Here is a 21,137-nt window from a genome sequence, read left to right on the forward strand (position 1 = left end):
AGCTTAATTTATTAGGTTCAAATTTATTTAGAATAAGATACAATCTAAAAATAGAGTATGTATATAAATACCCTTTACAGTCAACTTATGCTTAAAAGATATTAGTCAGACTACACAGTAAGTATTGCAGTGTTCTCAACAGAGTTAGTTCATTAGCTACTGAAGAGTTAATTATTAGTGGGAATTACTTTGAATATTCTAGATCCCATATTTTTCTACCATTGCTTTTGCTTTAGAGATATAGGCATTCATGGCATCCTCCTTTGATAAACCTGTAAAGGAAAGTAGGAATCATTATCTTTCCTCATTTGTCCTCTAAACATGACTACATGATGTAAATTTAATTGGTTTAACACCTTTTTTCAGGTTCCATGCCTCCCATTTGGCTTTGCCTTTCAAATCTAGCATTCCTGGACATTCTGCCAAAATAAATGCATACGTTTGATTATCATGCCGATTTACATAACATCAGCTTGATTTCATCAAGGTATGGGAGTAAATGTGAAGCATATGTAGGAATACCAATATTAATATCTCCAACGGTAGCCTGTTTGTAGAATCCATATAGTTCCTTCAGTTCTTCATCAGTTGGTCTTGTTTTTAATTTTTTTACATCTTCTGCAGCACCATCAAAGTCAGCCTGATGAAAGAACAGAAAGTGTTGGTTTTCCTCTCAAGGGGCGTGCTTAAAACATGAGGCACAGGGCACACAGTAGTATCATTACATATTCTCAATCACTCGCTTGGGTTTAGTGGTAAGTCGAGGTGTTTATCCATGAAAGCAGCTTAATGAAACTGTACGTCATGAGAAGAGGAACTAGGATTACATAGCTGATAGGGTCTGTACTTCTAAGATAAATAGTTTTACATCTAAACACTTGGAACCATTACAGACTGTCTAGTGCCAGAACAGCTACAGATATATTCATGCAGGCAGCCTCCACAATTTATGTAGGGCGTGTCTTTCGCAGTCACACTGTGGGTATGAAGGTGTTCATTGAACTTTACACCCCAGCAGTAATCTCTGCTTCCGTAGTGTTGATTCGAGTGGTGGAGCTTGAAAACCCTCTGAGGGGCACTGCCCACTTCACCTTTCATTTCCACAGCTCTGCTGACAGCAGAGTAGGTGATCAACAGCTGGCACAGACACCTCACAGGGATGAGCAGTGCTACTGCCAGGACCACCTTCCACACCCAGCTCTCAAACACAGTGGAGCACAAGAGTGCACTGTAAATGTACTCCTTTCATCATCATGCATCACACATTCACATCAACCTGAGGCCATATAGTAAGTCTTGGGCTAGACTTTGGCATTCTGTCTCATGCTCAGGACATTTCAGAGAGATAGATTTCATACAGTGACCACTGACCCATCAGGTCACTGCACTACTCCAACACAAAAAGGTATAGGTACTTTCATATGCTATATGCTGGTTTCAATAATTAGTTTAGCTTTTAAGTTGGATCTGCATTTGCAGAAGCACACTATATCCTGCAAGATGTGCTATGGCACACACACACACACGCACACATATACATATAAAATGTAAAAAAAAATCTTAAAACTTGGGTCTTAAAATCAGCAGCATATTCAACATTGGTTTCAGTGTGTATGCTGTGGCTCTGTTTAAACAACTGAGATCCTAGTATTACCTCAGAAGTCTGTACTGTGCTTCTTTAGACCACCTTTTCCCTTAGTTATAGGAAAGACTATTTTTTTTTTTAGTAAGGAAACCTAATGCACGTTTGTCTCCTTAACTGATGCCTTTCTCCTTGGCAACCGACTGTGCTGGGTGGATCAGGTGATAGAAATAAGCAAGTATGAATGAGAGCTGGACTCACTATAGCATTCTTTATTTAAACAGAGAAAAAGTACAAGAGAAAGGCTATTTCTGGTTTTAAATCTAAGAAGAAAAAATTGGAAATAACTTAATTAGAGTGATGCTCATGGATCTTTCTTCACAGAAAGGCCCCATTCATGGAATCATGAAACTACGTATTCACTGATGTAAGGAGACATCAGCTGGTGGCTGCATTAAGGCAGGAGCAGCAGGTGAAATAGGGTAAGGGCAGGTAGCTGAGTGCACTGCAGCTTCCTGCACAGAAAACTGGCCACTCTCCTACTAAATGAGTTACCTCTGTCTCCTGAGATGGAATTCACTTTTTTTTTTTTTTAATTTTGGTATGGAAATTTAGTTTGGCTAGTGAGGTTCCCCAGACACAAACTTCTGAGGAATTTCTAATTTTTTTGCAAAATTTTCAACTGCCATTTGAAACCCACCAAGGGAAAGCACAAGTCTCCTAAGAATAAAAGTGCATGCCTCAGGAGAATGTACATCTGTAACACCACAGTTATGACAAGGAGCAGCAGGCAGTGAGAGGTACATTTAAAAGGGATGTTTTTAAAAAATCATGATGTACGATTAAAAGAATTGTTTTCTGATCCAAACTTCCATGCTGGCTTTGGCTGGGATAGAGTTAATTTTTCTTCCTAGTAGCTGGTACAGTGCTTGGTTTTGGGTTTGGTATGAGAATAGTGCTGATAACACACTGATGTTTTGGTTGTTGCTGGGCAGTGCTTACACTGAGCCAAGGACTTTCAGTGTCTCATGCTCTGACAGTGAGGAGGGGCACAAGAAGCTGGGGAGGAGCAGAGTCAGGACAGCTGACCCAAACTGGCCAAAGGGATATTCCACACCACAGAACATCATGGCCAGTATATAAACTGGGGGGATTGGCCAGGAGGGGCTGACTGCAGCTCAGAGATGGGCTTGGCACTGATCAGCAGGTGGTGAGCAATTGTGTTGTGCATCCCTTGTTTCTCTTGGGTTTTATTGTGCATGCGCTCTCTCTTATTACTATTAACAAATTTTATATATTATATATAAATTAGCTTTAATTACTAAACTAGTCTTATCTCAACCCACGAGTTCCTACTTTTTTTTTTCCCCTGATTCTCCTCCCCATCCCATGGTGGGGGAAAGGGTAGCAAGTGGCTAGCTGGAGTTAAACCACAACTTCAGAGTAAGAATGAACCAGAAGCACTGTTAGATTATACAAGACAAAAGATAAAAAAAATAAATTAAGGAACCCATCAAGTTAATAATCTTATCTTCACATAGTTTTATTCTATATGCATCAATAGGCAAGTATCACAAGATACTGTTTAAAAATAGGCAAACGCATATCTTGCAGAGCAAGAAACATGCAGAAATGAAATATAAATACTAAACATTTCTTTTTTCATCCCCCTCTAACTAATCATTGTGCACAGACTGTTGCTTAGAATTTGCCTGCTTACACAACATGCTTATGAGCAGCCTATACAAATATAATTTCCTTTTAATCATGTGCCAATGAAATTCCCTTTCACTCCTCAAATTAAAAGCATAAAAATATCTACAGAGAAACATACACACATGTACTAGGGATAAATGCACAAATTATCAGACTATTATCTCATACTCCCTTTTTGCAAAGGAAAAAACATTCTTCGTTCTTCATGCAGAATATTTTAACAGTCTGCAAAACTTTTAAATATTTTAAGCCTCCCTAATGAAAATATTATTAAGTTGTCCTCATTCCCATATAGCTTGATTCAATAAATTTTTATCAATATGGATGCTGGCTGTCAACCAAACCAATGTGGATAGAAAACCTCTATGTCTAATACAGAATATGTAAAGACATTGCAGTATTTCAACCACTGATTTTTATGTGAAAGTGTAACTGCATACCACAGTGGAACAGCATATCATACTGCACTCAGCTCTTTCTAACTGTGATTTATGGCTCATTGCTTAATCATAAGGATAATAAATTCAATTTCTAGAGTAAACTCAAGGCAGAATAAAACAAATATAATTTTGGTGATCGTTAATTAAACAAAGGTGGTGTTATGTTTGGGATTGGCAGTTCTGACCCACTGAAGAAATAGTTTTCTTCTTCTTAGCTGTAACACACCACAATGAAACCTCTGTTCTATTCAACATAATTGCAGCTCAGAAGAAAATTGCTGAACTACTGGCAATGCACTCCCTGCATCTAGGTCAGAGCATTGTGTTGTCCACTCTTTGCAAACTAACCAATCTGAGAGAGACATTATTATGAGACCGGGATAAAAGGGCTTGCAAATCTTAAAGTAAAAGGGATAATAGGAAAGCCTAACAAAGAAAAACAGCCTAATCCATCATGGCATGGGTAAGACAAGGGAAGTATTCATAGTTTCTCGAAAATGTAGGAGGATAAACGCCAGCAATGAAGATAATTTCCCCAAGAACTATTTAAAGCCCTAATCAGAGAGAAGGAAGAAGGAAGCTCTCTCTAGCCAGAAGGTAAGAAGTAGAAGCTTTCCTACAACACAAGCCCATCAAAATGTAACAAAGATGCACACAATCTAAAAAAATACGCATAACTCACTTAAAAATTATTCATGCTTCCCAAATGCACATATACCACTGCCTCAGTGTTAGAAGTTTCCCTCCTCATCTTAGAGCTCTAAGTAACTAGCTAGATCCTTAAAACATAAGTATTTACCTGCCTTTCAATGCCTAACTCAGTCCTGGCAAACTCAAATGCAGACGCCAAGAAAAATAATTCACGCATGCTCTAAACAGGTAAGGCTCCTAAAAATTATATGACCTATGAATTGTACAAAATAACCAGCATGTTTCTCACCCTCCACTTGTAGGAAAGTAATGCATTATTTAACTTCCAAGGGTTTAGGCAAATTTCCCTCGCTGCAAGGTAACCTCGATTTTGCAGTACTAATCCTTATGCTGCAGAAATACCGCAGTCTCCAACACGGCATTGCACAGACAGACAGTGCATCCCTTGCCTCTCCTCTCCTCGCGTCTCTGTGTCACCAGATGCAGAACTGCTTACCTGGAGAGTCATGATGCTGCGAGGATGGATGCGAGGATGGATGCCCAGGGAGCGGCCTCGTTCCTTCCGCGGCGGGGACGCGGCGCCTCTGCCTGAGGGCTCCCGCGGCGCGGGCGCGGTGGCGCTGGGATGGTCCCAGTGACCTCAGCTCCCGGCTGAGGCACGACACGGGCTCGCTCCCAACGCGCCTCCCGGGCCCTGCCGGCACAGCTGAGCGGCTGCGAACCCCGGGGAAGGGGCGGTGGGGGCAGCGAGCATTAAGCCCACAGTCGTTTCCTCAGAAAGCCTGAGCTCGTTTCCATACCACTGAGGATTATGTCACCAGGCTTGGAGAGCAGCGATAGAGCAGGATTCTCAAGCCATTTGTTTGAAAAAGAAATTTCTTGGGTGACTTGAACGGCAGCCAGCCCGGTTATTGCTGCTCGACCCTCTGGTGCAGCCCCTGCCCGTGCCCACGCCCAGCCCGGCCTGGAACCTGGCACTGTCCAGCTGCAACTCTGGAAAACCTGCAGGTCATCCCGGGGATAGATACCTCACACAAGCAGCTACACACAGAAGGTACCTTGTGAACGCTGGGTTTTAATTTGTTCTACTAAATACAGAATAAAAAGAATATTAATTGATAAACTAGCCTACAACTGTAACCACTGAAGGAAAAAAAATTCCATCCCTGCTTATCCTATCCATTAATAAATTATTTGTATTCACACCTCTTTACATTTATGTTCATCATTCCCTGAGCATAGTTTGATCACAATATTGTGTGTTTCTGCATGTTTTTAACCCACTAACTTCCATAAAACCGTGAAAAAGAGTGTTTTCTCTCAGAGCAAGTCCACGTTAAATTAAGCCAGGATTTAACAAGAAAAAAAAAACACGTAAATTTCAGTAAACACAAGATTTTAAATAAATTTGAAAACAACTCTGAAGCGCCGAAGCCCTTATTCCTGCTGGGGAAGCTCTGCTCTTTCAGGCCCAGAGGCTGCGTGTAACCACACCGTGCAGTAAGGTGAATGTAGAAACCGAATGTGTGTGTCAAAATTTGTTAATGGCTCGGGGCAGACTGTGAGAAACATTGAACGTAACCAGTCCTTACCTGTCCTCTTAGTTACAGAATGTAACGTACGTGTGCAGTGTGTTGCATTATTGCACTGCAGCGAGGTTGCTGTGAAGTCCCTATGAAGTACCCGGTGACTTGGCCACGATGCCGCCAGCTCACATATGACAAAGCAAATCTGCTATCGCCTACGCGCCCATTACCGGGAGCGTTCAAAACGCGGGAGCGCCAGTGCTAAACCTGGGGTGAGACCCGCCAGGCGCAGGTTCCCGGGCCAGCGCTTCAGTGCTGCCTTCCACCAACGCAACGCGCTGTTTCTCCGTGTGGCACCGACCGCAGCCCGGGCAGCGGCACCATCAGATGCGGTGCTATCCAGCGGTCTCCGCTGCCCGCCCACGGCGCCTGCCCGCTCAGCCGCCCCAGCCGGGACCGGGACCGGGACCCGGCGCCTCCGCGCTGCACCCGCCTCCCGCGGGGCATTTTTCGGCCGCCCGAGCGCCCCCCATCTCTGCGGCCGCCGCGCTGCTCCTCCTCAGCTCGCTCCGGACGAGGCCCCGGGGCGGGAGGAGGAGGCGCGGGGGCGGGGACACGGGCGGAGCGGGGCCGAGCTGCGGCGGCGGCGGCGGCGGCGTGTGCGGGGAGCGGGGCCGGGCGGAGCGGCCGAGGTAGGGTGGGCTCCGCGCGGGGGGCGCGGGGCACTGCGGGCCGGGGCACTGCGGGCCGGGCCCGCGGGCGGGCAGCGGACACACCTTCCGCGGCCGCAGGGTTTGCGCGGGGCCCGGCCCGGCCCGCAGGCGCTCGGCGGGCGGGCGGCGGCCCGGGGAGCGGGTGCTCGGTCCCGGCGGCGGGGCCGAGGGGGCGGCGGGAGCCCCCGCCCCAGGGACTCGCCGCCGCCTGCAGCGCGTCCTGCCGGGCCGTGCTCGGGCCCGCGCTTCTCTGCGTAGGGAGCAGGCGGCGCCCGCGGAGCGGAGCGGAAGGGGCTGGAGGGATTCCTGGCGGAGGTGAACGTGGGCGGCGCTTCTCCCGTTCTCCCTTCCGCGGGAAGCGAGGAGGTCGTGACAGCGGCGCGAGGAGGAGAAGCACGGTGTTTGTAGTTTTTATCTTATCCCTGCACGCTTGTTTTCCTCAGCAGTACCCATTTTGGAAAGAAAACTGTAATCTTTCAGCTGGGAAATCCCTCATGTTTTGCTTCTTTCTCATACACGAGTCTGTTGCTAACTTTGCTTGATATCCCCTGTAAACAGTCATCGGAGCATCCCCAATTAAAAGCTTTTAGAAGATATAACCTAGAGCTAATTTTTTTAAGTTGTCATAAGCTTCCATTTCTAACTCGGTCGCATTTTAGGTTTCTCGTGGTCGTTTCCATTCTTTAGTTGTTTCCACTTTTTGGTTGTTGCCACTATGATGATTAGCAAAAGGGATTAGATAACTGCACGAATGATGGCTCCATAAAGGACTAATAGGGTAAGCTGTCAGATCTTCTTACATCCCAGATGCAACCATTCTGTGTGTTTGGGAGCTGAGGAGAATGGCAGCCTGTCCTTCCCTAACAGTTTCTCTAGTTCCTGCTGCTGGAGACACAGCAGGGCTGGATGGGCCTTTGCTGGGGTGGCCCAGGGCATTTCATAGGGTTCACAGCATAAATTAATAAGAATCTGAGGCAGATCTCTGTCATGCCTTCCAAATGCAGAAAAACACAAAGGCATGGAGTAAAGACTGAAAAGACAAATTTCTAAAAATCTTAAATAAATTTAGGGACTTGGAGCATGTTGTGATTCAGCTTTTTCCCTCACATGCATGGGGGACAATGCAGCTGTGCAACAGCAAAAATGTAGTGGTCTTTCAATCCATGACTCTGGGGGTGGGGTTGTTTGATTGTGGTTTTTTGTTTGTTTTTTACATCTGTAATACCTCCAGCTGCTTTTGTTCAGCTTCTGAAGGGTTTCATCACTGCTGTTGCCTTGCTGTCCAGTCTAGTTTTTTTATTATTTATAAACAAAAAAAAGCAACTTAGCACTGAGCACGGTGAAGAAGGTGATAGTTGCCAATATCACTTTGACATAGGATATTTGACATTTCTTTTCTGCATTCCCAAAAGAGGCTTGTGGTAGTGATGTTCCCAGCAAACAGTACAGTACTTCGACTAATGTTTCTTTCTTCCCTAGGGTGACAAAACACAGAAGAACCTCAGGATGTCTGTAATTCAGCAAGGGACGGCAACACTTCGTAAAGCAAAGAAAATCACTGTAAAAACATGTCTAGATAACCCCTTTGTTTTTCAGTGGAAAACCATAGATGGAAAAGATATGCATTTTATACTACAGACCTTAGAAGAAAGGATTAAACATGTTGGACTTAAAAAGATTGAGAGTCCAAGGAAGAAAAAACGTTCCCTTACAAAAAAACAAATGGAAAGAAAGTGCGATGCTAGCACCAACGAACTCCCTAAAGAGGAGGAAACAGAAAGCCATCAACAAAAACCAGGGTGGACTGACATAAGTATCAGAAGACAGCTTGCTATTGGAGTTAATGAAGTTACAAAAGCATTGGAAAGAAACGAACTGCTTCTCTTGCTGGTGTGCAAGTCTGCAAAGCCTGCCATGATCACATCGCATCTCATTGAGCTGAGCGCGAGTCGAGCCACACCCGCAGGCCAAGTGCCCCGGCTCAGTGAAACAGTCGCGCCACTTCTTGGCTTAACATCCATTTTAGCACTAGGCTTCAAAAAGCAGTCTGATAAATTCACTGAAACAATAGAAGCAATAATTCCAAAGATACCAGCACTGGAAGTGCCGTGGTTTCAGTACAGAACTGAAGAATCTGTGGCCTATGCAGATACAGATTCTTCAGAAAATGAGGAACCTGACGAGCTTGCAGAGGCACTGGGGGATGAGCTCACAAGCCAGAAGCGGAAGCGTTCAGAAAGCAATCAGCCTGATCTTTCAAATGTAATTTTGCAGCCCTTGAAAATCAAGAAACTTGTCCCAAATCCCAATAAGATAAAGAAACCACCTCGCAAAAAGAAAAAAGCTTTTTCAGCATAACTGATTGTAGTTTGGTTCTATTAAACTGATTTTTTACATGCAGAATGGAGCACAGTCCTAACTGAACAATCTTTTTAGGCTTTACAGTGTAAAGCTTTTGAATACAAGGTGAATTTTATGTTGCATTCGGTTGAGGTACTTTCTGCTTTAATAAAGAATATTGCTCAGACTTAAGTGTCAGTCTGTACCTGGGGGTAAGTATTTCATTTGTAGTTGGAGATCAGAGAGTTAAAGTTGGCAATGAACATAGCAAAGTAATTTTAAGAGAGAATTAATACATCTCTGGAATTAATGCAAAGCATTAAATGAACTTTGTATCTTTACACAGATGAGCATGCTTTAAGCAAAACAGATTTAAGTATAATTACTCAAACAAATCAATACCAAAAGTGAAAGTTTATTTAAACAAAGGTCCATGCCAGTATAAGTCTTTTAAAGCTGGTTTCAAGTAAACAGCTGTAACAGCACAGGCAGACTTCCCTTTTGAACTCTATTATAGTTTTTTCTGCTGAACAATAAACTTGTTTTGGTCACAAATGTATGCAGACTTGGGTTTCACCTGATACCTGGTGTAGGGTATGCTGGAGGAAAAGCTTTATTTTCAAATACAAAACACAACCAAATTACTACTGCTGCAGTAAGAAAAAAAAATACTTCCGTTATTAACACAATTCCTGTAAGAAAATGTAAATCTAAACTCAATTAGATTTCTAAAGGAAGTCTAAAATTATTTCCCAGGAAATTGAGATAAGCCATATACTGTTGTATATAAAGTAGATGAGAGCTATAAGTGCTACAAGACTGAAAACATACCACATAACTTTTGATTTTCCTTTAGTTTTACTGGGGACTATGAACAGTTTCCTAATGAGACAGCTGTATTATAGTAAGGAAGGGGAATATTGCTGCAATTCAGACAATCAACAGCCTAGGAATTTACTTGTAAAAGAAAGCTTAAAATAACTGAGTTACTGGGTAGTTCCTTAAAGGTGGAATTTACACATAGTTTTCAGAGATTTGTTGATCCAAACTTCCAATGCCATCCGATAGCTCATCTGTCTCTTGGATTTATTTAGAAATTACTTAAGTCAGTGATACCAACTACAAAGGCAGACAATAGCAATGATTCTGTAGTCACGATGCTCCTTGGAGTTTAAACAAAACATTCAATGCTAAAATTTTTGTCCTTGTCTGAGGGTGGCAAGAAGAGGCAAGGGTTTTTTCCCTTGCTTTGCAGTCCTTCATACATGTCCTTTTTTCTGGCTTTCTGGATGAATAAAACTTTGAAGGCATGCTAGCACTAGTGTATTTCATTCCCAGGCTGGCTAACCATAACATAGAAGTCTTAGCATTTACACAGAGCACAAGGATTAGCTTTGGTAAAGAACATAAGCACAGCAATCATCTTTCAAGCACTTTGCTGCCTGCCTGCAGGGATCTGTCTTCAGGGACTTGTGTCCCCTCTGAAGATAGGAAGTTACTTTGGGAAAGAAATGATGTTCTTTCTTCAACATCAAAAGATATTTAAAAAGGCGGGTGGGAAAGGTGGTGGAGCAAGCCTTACATTTGCCAATTTTTGTACAAACACCTATTGGGTTTTGAGGAGTCTTATCTTTATAGCAAGCCTAATGCACAGGTTCAGGTTTGGAAACAACAGAAGAGCCTCTCTTATTGAGCTGCTGACAGTGACACCCACACAGATACTCATCTATTGTTAAATACCTGCTTAGAAAGCGAAAGTGAGTTGCCACAATTTTCACCTCCCGAGTAACTGTCTTACTGTGTGCGTGTGGGCTGGGACACCTTCAAGATTCATGTCCTCTTGACGCTGTGATACTTCAGCAAAGCAGTACTTCTTCGAGGTGAAGAGCACTCAAGAGGGACAGAAGAGACCATGCTGGATTGCACAGCTGTTAGGTAACACACAGGTTCATGAACAGAACCCTCCAGGAACTGCCCCTGCACTCAGGCTCAGCTGCCCACTTCCCTCATGCTCTGATCGATAAATTTGCTCCCAGTTATAGTGCTGCACAGCTTCTGCAGGAGCACAACTCTGCCCTCCCTACCCTCAGTTAACATGGAAAGTGAGCTGGAAAATGAGACAGAAGTTTACCCCTTGGATTCAGAAGCAAATGGCACTGTTTTACCAGAACAGAGCAAAAGAGTGGCCATGCTCCTTTCTTCATGTGCCCTAACCTGTAGATTTGGGCAGAAAGCCAGGCTGCAGGAAACCCAGGTTCAAGTCTGTCTTCTACCAGGGCATAATTGGTCACATCATGGCCTCAATTTTACATACAACAGTACTTGGGAGGATTTGCCTTCCGATTTCAGAGAAGAGATGAGAAAAGAAAACACCTCCCTAACATTTCTTCCACGTGCATTTTTTTGAGGGGAAGGAAGGCAGAGAACATGAGCGTATCTTCCACCTGGCATTCAACACCACCCATCCAGATTAGGAAAGAGCTGGGTTGTGACTGTTTCTTAGCAAGGAAGTACCTTATACATGAGGACAGAGCTGTGCTCTGCTGTCCCACCTCACATTAGGCAGCCCCGAGCAAGGATTGACAAGGCTCTGCCCTTAGAACCTAAGCAGCCCACACTGAGCCCCTTGGTGAACTTCCTCCTCATCCCAGAGGGTTCCAGTGAGAATGCCCTGCCAGGGGGGCACCTTCGTGCCTTTTGGGAGTTAAAAACTTAAGTCTTTGACGGAGTTGAGATTAAATCCTTCTTATTATCTCAGATACCGCTACCATCAATGATATTTTCAGGCACTTAATTCTCCTCAGGCCTCACATAGAGAGTCCAAACTTCCTCTGCACCATCTGTTGTAACTGCTACTAGCAGACAGGTATCAGAGTGGCCAGAGACATAAAGCCCAACTGCACCATTAGATCTCCTTCAAAGTCCTTTTAAATTCATGAGGTCCCAAGCTGGTGCACACCCAGGAGTCAGACAAACCACATTCAGTCCCTTCCTTTGTTTGAAGGAGGTCGGATGCTTTAATCACAGAGCTATAATGCAGTAAGGGAAAGTATCACTGTTTCTAGGGCAGAATCCTCTCACCACAATTCAACAAGAAAAATAAACCAAAACACAAACCATTCACACATTGGAAAAGGAGCAGGAAGAAAGAAAAACCCCACTGCTACAAGGAGGTGGGTAGGGCTATCAGTTATGAAGAACAGACAAATTTATCTTCATGTACAGAATTAAACTTTCAGCAAAATCTGCTGTCAGAATTACAGGCATGTTTAAAAGGAAAGTTAGACATTTGCATTTCATGAGATATTCAAGTCACATTCAAAAGATGCTCACAGCACAGAGGCTTCACTACCACAATTTGGCACTTTCAGCTAGAACAGTTTCTTAATGCAATTTTCTCAGTGCTCCCATTACTGCAGCATCCATGAGCTGAAAGAACTGCTATCATATCTAGCTATGACACTATGCTGGAATGCATATAAAGTGCTTCAGAAGCCACTCCCGTTGCTGAGCATTCATGAGGGAATTAAAACAGCTCCACCCAACAATAAAGATCAGCCCTCCTACATTTCAGGAAGTGCAGTTACAGAGACTTCCAAGGACTGAGGGCAGAGCATTTCTCTTCTGCTTACCAGCCACATATATATAGCAAAACTTCTTGTTCCAAATTCAGGATAAAAACACTACCAGGAACAATTTATGAATACATATTTACACAAGATACTTCTCATTAGAATTACAGACTTCATAGGAAATCAAAGTAGACAAAGGAATATGTGCAATTTCGCAGAAGCGTTGAAAACATTCAAACTATAAACATCCTGATAGCACTACTAAAATTCTTAGTTTTACACACAGGCTGATGTTATTCTACTGAGGAAAAACTAAGGTTTTGTGCCACAACTGTAAATTAAGTACAGTAATGTATTATCATTCCGGCAACATAGATAACACCTGCACTGAACAGTGCGATACTGTTAAATCAATCCACTGATCTATTGAAGATCAAAGTACAAATCTGTATTTTTTATTGATTTGGCAGCGTTGCTTATGGAGAAACAAATGCACTAGTTAAACCAGTACATTGTCATACTGCTCCAGTTACAAAAGCATCCAGGACTTTCACAGAGCTACAAACGTATCGTACTTCTTGATTTTCCCCCAAATGATGACATCCACGTGAAGTAAATAAGCAAAGATACTCGAAGTTGTATCCTTCATTCGGTTACACTGACAAACATACACCACCACTTAATAAATAGAAATGCAGCAGTTCATCCACATAATAGCAAATATTTTTGTACCCTAATCCACCACTGAAGTTCAGTTTGTACAAAACAGTCTTTTCTACAGAGTGGAAAAAAATACCTTCTTCTCATCAAGGTGCAAGCTAAGCTTTGAAACTTAAATGAATGTGCTTTTTATTCTTTTCATGGACAATAGAAGAGTTTCATGGGCCTTCTGATCTATCTGAAAATGCATAAATTTGGTCACATGTGGATGTTTTCATTGTTCAGATTTAATGGACTATTTCAGTATCACCGACGTTGTGCTTTTACTCCTCTTGAACAATACCATTCCAAGAGTTATGGACATCAAATTAACTCAAAACGATGGCCTCAGAGTTCTAGAAATGTGAGTGTCCTCATTGTAATACAAGACCAACCTAAAGAAAGAAGAAAAAAAAAGTATTTTAGTCTAAGTATAGCAATAAATCTTAAAATCAGTAGTTTCCTGCACCTCAATTATGGATCATAAAAAGGGCCAATTAAAAAAGTTATTTTAAAACTTCTGCCCATTTTTGGCCAGTGTAGATTAATGTACAATTACATCTAATAGAATTCAGAAACTCTTTTTTCTCCTTTACCTTTTCAGATTCCATGCCCGGACACCTCCAGTTGTACAAATAATACTGCAAATTTCCATCTCCAATCCCGAACTTGAGTTTTTCCAGGAATGTTTTGTTTTCCATTAAGTCTAGTGCATTGAATACATCAAATCCTTTCTGGCAACAGCAAAACATTTTTTAAAAAAATTTTACTTTTTAAAGTTTCAAATGACACTTTACACAGTGGCATACAGTATCCAAGAGACCAGGTTAATTAAAAGGAAAAGAAGACAATGAAATAAATCTTGTCTTTTAATTAGGTACACACACAAGTCTATTCCCAATAAAAACTGAAGTATAAAGCACAGCTTTTCTTGAAGGTTATCTCCAAGAGGGTACAAATTTTATAGCCACTTTCAGGGTCTAAGGTCTGAAGGGTCCCTAAAGCATTTTCTGTAATTTTATCCTTACAGATACACACTTTTTAAAATCACATACAGTGTTTTGACACACATGGCCTATTCCAGCTGAAGCTGCATAAATACAGCCTATGGTGTTTTTCAATTTATCATTCTGTTAACAATAAAAATATTTCTGTGATTCAGTCCTTTTCTGAAATGCCATTGTCTTCAGAACTCAAATCTTTCAGGTGATAATCCCTCCCCTACTCATGCACCCTCTACCATCTCCTCTTTTCATAAATCTCCCAAATCACCACTCAGAGAGTCATTTTTTTCTCTCAGAAGAGCCACATGGCCAAATCAGTCTCAAGAGTTTTGTGCAGCAATACAAACACACCCAAATCCTAACTTACTGTGAACTCTTAACAAGCAGCATAAACCCAAGGTCAGTTAAGCCATCAGAGTGACAACCAGCATGTATGGATAGCTGAATTTGCTTGGGGTGTGGATACAGAAGTCCATTTAAGTGCAACTAACTGCAAGGGATTCTGAACTAAGATCTTGCAGTCTTAACAGCACCAAGGTAGTGCACCAGCAGGACATGATGTACTCTTAAGACAAAAGTAAGTTACAAAACAATACTGCTCAATTACTTAAGTACAAGAAGATGGGGTAAGGAACATTCTTTACTCAGTATAAAAATCAGGTGTTTTTTTTTTCTTTTAAATGAGCATCCCATATTAGGAAAAAAGGGGGTTGAGGAAAATGAGCATTTTAAGCTCCACATCAGGACTATTCAAAATAAAGTCACAAGCACAGACAGTGAGTTTAGTAAGGTTTCCCACCACCTTGCAAAAAGATCACTCTGTGTGCAGATGAAGCTTTGCTAAGTTAAATGTGCTGTGAAAAACCACATAGAAACAAGACAAATAAGGTGGTGAGGATTTGACACTTAGCACTGAAAGCAGATTTTGGAATATTCCAAGTTAGTAATAGATAGTTAACAGAAATCTCAGAAGGCAGGAAGGGAAGCAGAGGAGAATAGAGAAGCACTCTAGGTACAGACACATTAAACTCTGCAATTAAGCACTCAAAATTCAAATAAATTATGAACTCTACAGATGTAGTTTTAGTCCAGTATCTAAACATTAGCATATTAGATTGAGGTTAGTATCTTATGAGAGGTATAAAAAGGTTCCTGTTCAAAGGTAGTTTCTTCACAGCTCTTCACAGACTATTGAAGCAGACTCAGAAGTAAATTTCTTCCTTGTTTCTAGGCTCTCTCCTGTTCTAGATCTAGAAACTGAATATCATCTTCCACAATAAAATACATAGGGTTTTGGAGGGATTATCCTGATGCAAAATCCCACTTTCGGCACGCAGAATGCATGGAACCTAAGCGAATAACTCTAAATTCTGGGTTTTACTTTGAGGGTCATGTGTTTTATCCTGTAACTGCCAAGATTTTACTAGACTTAGTTCTAAGCTAATTTTATATAGTATGTTATGAAGATAAAAATAAACATTAAGCGGGCACGCAAACCCTGAAAGCAATTTGCTGAGTTAAATTTGTACCTCCAAACCCTATTATCTGGAGTGAAAGTGCAGAAGGGACCATGGTGTGTTGTCCCCAGCCAAGAGCCAAACTCCCTCACAGCCTGTGGCTTGCTTCTCTCCCATAGGATGGGGAGAAAATAGAAAGAAGGCAAGATGTCCTGTGAATTGAAATAATGACAGTTTGATAGAGAAAGCAAAAGAGCAGGCACAAGCAAAGTAAAAAGAAGAATTCATTCACTACTTCCCATCAGCAGGCAGATGTCAAGCTCCTTCCTGGAAAGCAAGATCTCAGCACGCATGATTGTTAGGGAAGATAAATGCTATCCCTGGGAGTATCCCCCCTTCCTCCTCCCTTGCTTCAGCCTTTATTATGGAGCAGAACATCATACGGTATGCAATATCCCTTTGGTCAGTTGGCATCAGCTCTCCTGGCTGTGTCCCAGCTTCTTGCCCACCCTCAGCCTACTCGTGCTGGGGGAAAGAGAGAAAGCCTTGAGGCTGAGCAAGACCGTTCAGTAGCAGCCAAAACACTGGTGTGTTATCAGCCCTGCTTTAGTCACAAAGAGCAGCACCATATGGGCTGCTAGGAAGAAAGTTAACTCCATCCCAGCCAGACTCAGTATGTTTGTAAACAGAAAGCTGTGAATAGGACTGCATTTATCAGTTCTCTTTCCTTGCCTCAGCTCTCACCATGTAAAACTCAAGTGCCAGATCTACAAATGTAATTAGGCATCTAATGATGCAGACAGGCCCAGCAGGTACTTCTGAAATCCACAGGTGTGTAAATCCCATTATTTAATGGGATTTATATATATTGTAGCTATATTATGATCCACTCAAAAGAAAAGAATCACATGTCACATTCAGAGAGAAATGTACACAGGGGAAGGTATACATCCTTGCAGTTACAGCACGTAACTGCCTCCAAACCTGTTCCATCTATGGCCTTTAAATGGCCAGACACTTGGCTCTCTATGCTACACTTCAAATGGAGACCAACCATTATCCCTTTTTCCATCTTGATTTTTAAGAATCGGTACCAATATTTTTAGCCACTTCTGAAAATTATACTTGCCTTTTAAAGTCTGTTTCTGAACTTCCCTTTGTATCATTCTGGAGTCTGAGTAACAGGGTTTTGTATTCCCCATGACTATTCAGGAGTTTTCCCTGACAAATAATTACTGAACTACTTATAGGTTAACAGCCTCAGCAAGCAGTTCCTGCCATAGATGGCAGCTCAGCTGCAGGGCTGAACGATCATGGCTGAGACAGACAAGTTGAAGACCATGGCTGCTATCATGCAGCCTGAAGTCTGAACAGATGCAGCCTTTGCAGACCATCACCGGTTTCCTATAGGACCAACAAAAAAATCCCTGTGCCACATGCCATGGCTCTGAGCGTGGTCATTCAGAGCACAGACTGACCTGCGCCGAGCACTCACCTGGCAGTGACACCACAAGCAGTGCGGCGGCAACACTTCAGTTGGAGAGGCAAGTGTCAAGCATGAAAAGCAGAAAACATGCCTGTGCTCTGCAGCATGTTGGGAATGGTTGCTAGAACAGATGCCATGGACTGGATGGAGCCTGTGCAGTGCTGTGAATTGCCCAGGTTAAACAGGTCTGGGCCACAGAATACGTGACCATTGGTATTGACACTGCACTCCCATGAAACCCTGATGACTAAGAGCTGAGCATTAGTTTGTCATCAGACAGTACTAAACTCTTAAAATTCTTCTGCTTAAGAACTTCATTTACAGTCTTTTTCCCTCCATTCAATCAAACCATCTGTCAGTGTAATTCCATGCATGAAGGTATGTGTAAAAGCTACAACATGACACCACCTACGAAGCTGTAGAGGTAGCAATTAGTAACACAATAAAATAATAAAGCTTACATAAATAAACTTTTATATTTTTTAGAAATAAAAAATAATTTAAAACCGAAAAATGTATTTGATAGAAGTTATTAATTAATCTCCAAGGGAAATTATTTTAGTGATACTTTCCATTCTTCTGATACTTAGTGACTATGGTCATCGATGTACTCCTGGGTGTTTATACAGTTCAAGCTACTGCAAGTGCTTGATCTTTATGCACTTGTCACTCCCTAGCATCACTCAAAGTAAAAAGGAAAAACAAGCACTGTGCTTTGTACTTTGATATACATATTGTATATGTCTCATCAACTGCACTCTGTGCTGTGGACAGTAAATGCAATGGCATGGATAAACTGCTGCCAGTTCTTACCTTGCCACCACTCCTAAGAATACTTTCGTGAATGAAGCATAAAAAAAACCAAACAACCCATAACTTACCAATTTGGCTATAATGAGTGCATCATTCATTAAGTCCAACAGGGGAGTCTCTGTATGAATATTGTAAAAGGAATAGGCAGCTTTGAGGCTTTTATGAACAGGATGATGCATCACTGTTGAAGGTAATGTGTAGAAGCTCAGGAAGTCTGTTAAAATACCATTTGAGCCCTACAAGAAAAACCCAAGCCCAAACAAGTTAATTAATAAGAAGTAACACTCAGTTATTGGTTAGGCTAACATGGCAGTTCTACACAAGGTAAATAATAAATCCAGCAAGGTTTGTGCACTGTAAGTATTATGGTATAACAACTAATCTTGGCTAAGATTTGAGGAAACAAACATTTAGATTTTTCTAGTCTATTATACCACTAACACTTTGACAAGCAGTTGTCAAAGCAGTTCAGTTTGTTTCTCAAGCTTAGTCTGCTATAGAGAGAGCTAACAAAGCACACTTCCAAAAAAAAGTATGTAGGTGTTTTTCCAACTGATTTTTAACAAAATATTAAGGATATTTTTAAAAATCCAATGATGTTAATGTTGAGGAATAATTTTCTCATCTTTCTAAAAATAGAGAAAAAATATACTGTGCTGGTGTACAAAGCATATTTAAATCAGCTTATGATTATTAATCACCAAGCACAAGCAACTATCTGGATAACAGTGCTAAATCACATTGAAATTTTAATAAAACCAACAGTCATCAAAAAAGGTGCTTGTACAGAAATTTAAAATATACTACATAAAACTTCTTAATATTTCACGCATCTAAGGAAATTTAACCATCTCCAAGAGCGTAGATTAGCAGGAAATGGGAAATAATTATAACATGGGTAAAAAAACTACCCAGATTTTCTCTCCTGGTATTTCCAAGAAGATAAGGCAAAGGAGACACACAAATGCTCGTTATTGCTTGTTTATTTTTGAATGACTAATGCTCACTATTTAGTGCTCAATGAAGGACATCACATGGATCCTTAAATTAACTGTACTGCTACAGTAAAAAGTAAAACAGTTGAACCTATCACATGCAGAAAAGCTATTTGTCTTAGAGCAGGTACGGATCCTGTAGTAGAGAGTAACAGAAAAGTTATTAAGTCACTCACTGAATTCAGTAAGGATGATGAAAATGTTAACTCAGAAATTATACAGAGTATTTTAAGGTTTTAGCTCTGCACATTACAAGATGATTTAAAAGTCTGACACTAACATCTCCAGGTTACAATCTCCAGCATTAAAAAACTTCCATTTTCTATAGTGAAAAACTAGTTCAAGAGATAGTGTAAAACAAGCAACTAAAGACTCTGCTGTTCAGTTAGAATGGCACTGCCAGTGTGACATTCATGCTGATCCTGGTGCTTCTGTGCTCTCCTGCAGGTTTCAAGTCACAAACAAAGCCAAAAGCCAACCCAGGGAGCAGGGCGGAGGGCAGGGAGAAGGTGTGGAAAAGGGAGGGACTATAAATGAGAAAATGGAAAAGCCCAATGAGCACTAGACCCACTAAAAAGTAAGTAGAAAGCCAAGCTTGGACAATGACAACTGCTGAGCAGGACCACTCATCTCCAGCAGCACTAAGGTTCCTAACTCAGCTGAGGGTCCTGCACAAATTCAGGCTGCAGTGTGGGAACACTGAGCTTCACAACCTGCAGCTTCTATGAGGAGCTGGTAGGTTTAAGGATGTTATGCTGATCATTTTTAAATAACATTATTACTTTAAACAAAGTAATACACTATCTAAATATGATGTCTGTAACTGATTTTGTATGGACTCAAAGGGAAGAGCATATCTTTCTCCACTAGCTTTATTGCACCCATTCCAAATGCTCATCTTTTCCTGCATTTGCTTATTTTGAGAGGAGCATTAGCACCAACCGTTTGGAAGGTGGAGGTGGTAGGTGCATATATATTTTATATGTAGATATATACTATATATATATATACAGAAATTCAAACCTATATATATACATACATTTATTGAAAAAAACCCACATTTTACTGAAGCAGATCATCAAAAACCATAATTTTCCCAGCAGGTGCATCTAAAATTTGGTTTAAAGAGTTTTTTACTGGTGTATGGCAGAAACATTTACACCTGAGAGAATGACAGTCAATTCAAACCAAATCCTTATCTCAGTCACTGCATCATTCTTCCTTTTTTTCTAGTGATATTTCAGAATTCTTTAAGATATCCTATTATAAGAGCACTGCAATGTATCACAACCAAACTTTTTTTTGTTAACAGAATGCAATAAAAAGAACAAAACCTGTAATCATGGTATCAAATTCTACCTATACCACACATTTTTCATACTGCCCACATTTCAAAAACTTGATGCTGATATGAACTATTGTAAGAGGCATTCACATATACATTCATATCCGTGAGGGCGTATTTTACCTCCACCACGTAAGTGTCAATAATATGATCCCGAGGCAGGAACCAGTGGGCTACTTCTTCTTCATCCATCACAGGAGCAAGATTAAACTGTTTCAAGTAAGTGTTGATTAATTCTTGTACTGCTTTAGTATCTTTTTGTTCCATTGGTCTCAAACCTGAAGTCTTTGTGGCCTTATTGTAACAAAAGAAAAATACATGTTAAGATGTTGAAAGGAAAACTGCAAACACAGCAAAGGCTGAAAGTAGGTTGCAGAGTCACTACACTTGCTATAATGCATTCATTATTAGTCTACTTCATCCCAGCCACCTAATTCATTATGCTATTTTACAAATGGCTTTCAATCAGAATTCCCTCTCTTCTAATTATTGAAACAGTCTGGGGCACTTCAATCTTTATATTTCATTATTGAAAGAGCTTCATTTCTCCAGAGAAAGACATACCATTGCCAACAGTTTAGACTTTGTGCAGTTTGTGTTTTTTTTTTTTTAGGTCAGTTTATTTCTTACTTTCTTGTAAACTACCTAGGGCCCAGACACAGAAACAAAACAATGTAACTTGTGCATCAGAAGTTAATCTGTAGACAAGAACACAAGCAATTCAAACTTACAGTCAAACTATACATCAAAATCAGCTGATAAAGTTTAATTAGAAATTATTTAACAAAAAAGATCCCA

General features: G+C 41.2%; 4 protein-coding genes across 7 annotated transcripts in view; 1 reads left to right on the forward strand and 3 right to left on the reverse strand.

The window, feature by feature from the left end:
- Positions 1-21,137, reverse strand: part of ITGA8 (integrin subunit alpha 8) — a 361,437-nt gene that overhangs the window by 53,969 nt on the left and 286,331 nt on the right. The gene's annotated exons all lie outside the window — the stretch shown is intronic.
- On the reverse strand, positions 7-6,145 carry ACBD7 (acyl-CoA binding domain containing 7). The gene is made up of 4 exons (XM_051802607.1): positions 4,886-6,145; positions 523-640; positions 357-419; positions 7-272 (listed from the first exon to the last, which is right to left on the reverse strand). Exons 1-4 carry the CDS (start codon positions 4,895-4,897, stop codon positions 199-201), a joined length of 267 nt encoding a protein of 88 aa, XP_051658567.1. The 5' UTR covers positions 4,898-6,145; the 3' UTR covers positions 7-198.
- RPP38 (ribonuclease P/MRP subunit p38) lies at positions 6,068-9,155 on the forward strand. Of its 4 annotated transcripts, none has more exons than XM_051802588.1 (2): positions 6,068-6,187; positions 8,108-9,155. In XM_051802588.1, exons 1-2 carry the CDS (start codon positions 6,107-6,109, stop codon positions 8,984-8,986), a joined length of 960 nt encoding a protein of 319 aa, XP_051658548.1. In that variant the 5' UTR covers positions 6,068-6,106; the 3' UTR covers positions 8,987-9,155. The 4 variants fall into 4 exon arrangements, with proteins under 4 accessions (XP_051658548.1, XP_051658549.1, XP_051658551.1 ...); XM_051802589.1 differs by lacking the exon at positions 6,068-6,187 and adding an exon at positions 6,556-6,607; XM_051802591.1 differs by lacking the exon at positions 6,068-6,187 and adding an exon at positions 6,773-7,026.
- NMT2 (N-myristoyltransferase 2) overlaps positions 9,364-21,137 on the reverse strand; it is a 35,771-nt gene continuing 23,997 nt past the window's right edge. The window contains exons 9-12 of the mRNA XM_051802569.1: positions 20,463-20,633; positions 18,068-18,235; positions 13,836-13,973; positions 9,364-13,634 (exon numbers count right to left, since the gene is read on the reverse strand). Coding sequence (XP_051658529.1) covers positions 13,614-13,634; positions 13,836-13,973; positions 18,068-18,235; positions 20,463-20,633 — 498 coding nt within the window. The 3' untranslated portion in view covers positions 9,364-13,613. The remainder of the gene's footprint in view (positions 13,635-13,835; positions 13,974-18,067; positions 18,236-20,462; positions 20,634-21,137) is intronic.

Source organism: Manacus candei, unplaced genomic scaffold (assembly GCF_025592945.1).
Source record: "Manacus candei isolate 608988 ecotype Guabito, Panama unplaced genomic scaffold, ASM2559294v1 h1tg000056l, whole genome shotgun sequence".
NCBI lineage: Eukaryota > Metazoa > Chordata > Aves > Passeriformes > Pipridae > Manacus > Manacus candei.

Bases quoted from the DNA above. Each gene is read 5' to 3' on its own strand.
- ACBD7 (XM_051802607.1), bottom strand. The intron at 420-522 runs GTATTCCTACAT...TTATTTTGGCAG, and splicing joins CGTTGGAGATATTAATATTG to AATGTCCAGGAATGCTAGAT. The intron at 273-356 runs GTGTTAAACCAA...TTTCCTTTACAG, and splicing joins GGCATGGAACCTGAAAAAAG to GTTTATCAAAGGAGGATGCC.
- RPP38 (XM_051802588.1), top strand. From the start codon at position 6,107: ATGACAAAGCAAATCTGCTATCGCCTACGCGCCCATTACCGGGAGCGT. The intron at 6,188-8,107 runs GTGAGACCCGCC...TTTCTTCCCTAG, and splicing joins GCGCCAGTGCTAAACCTGGG to GGTGACAAAACACAGAAGAA.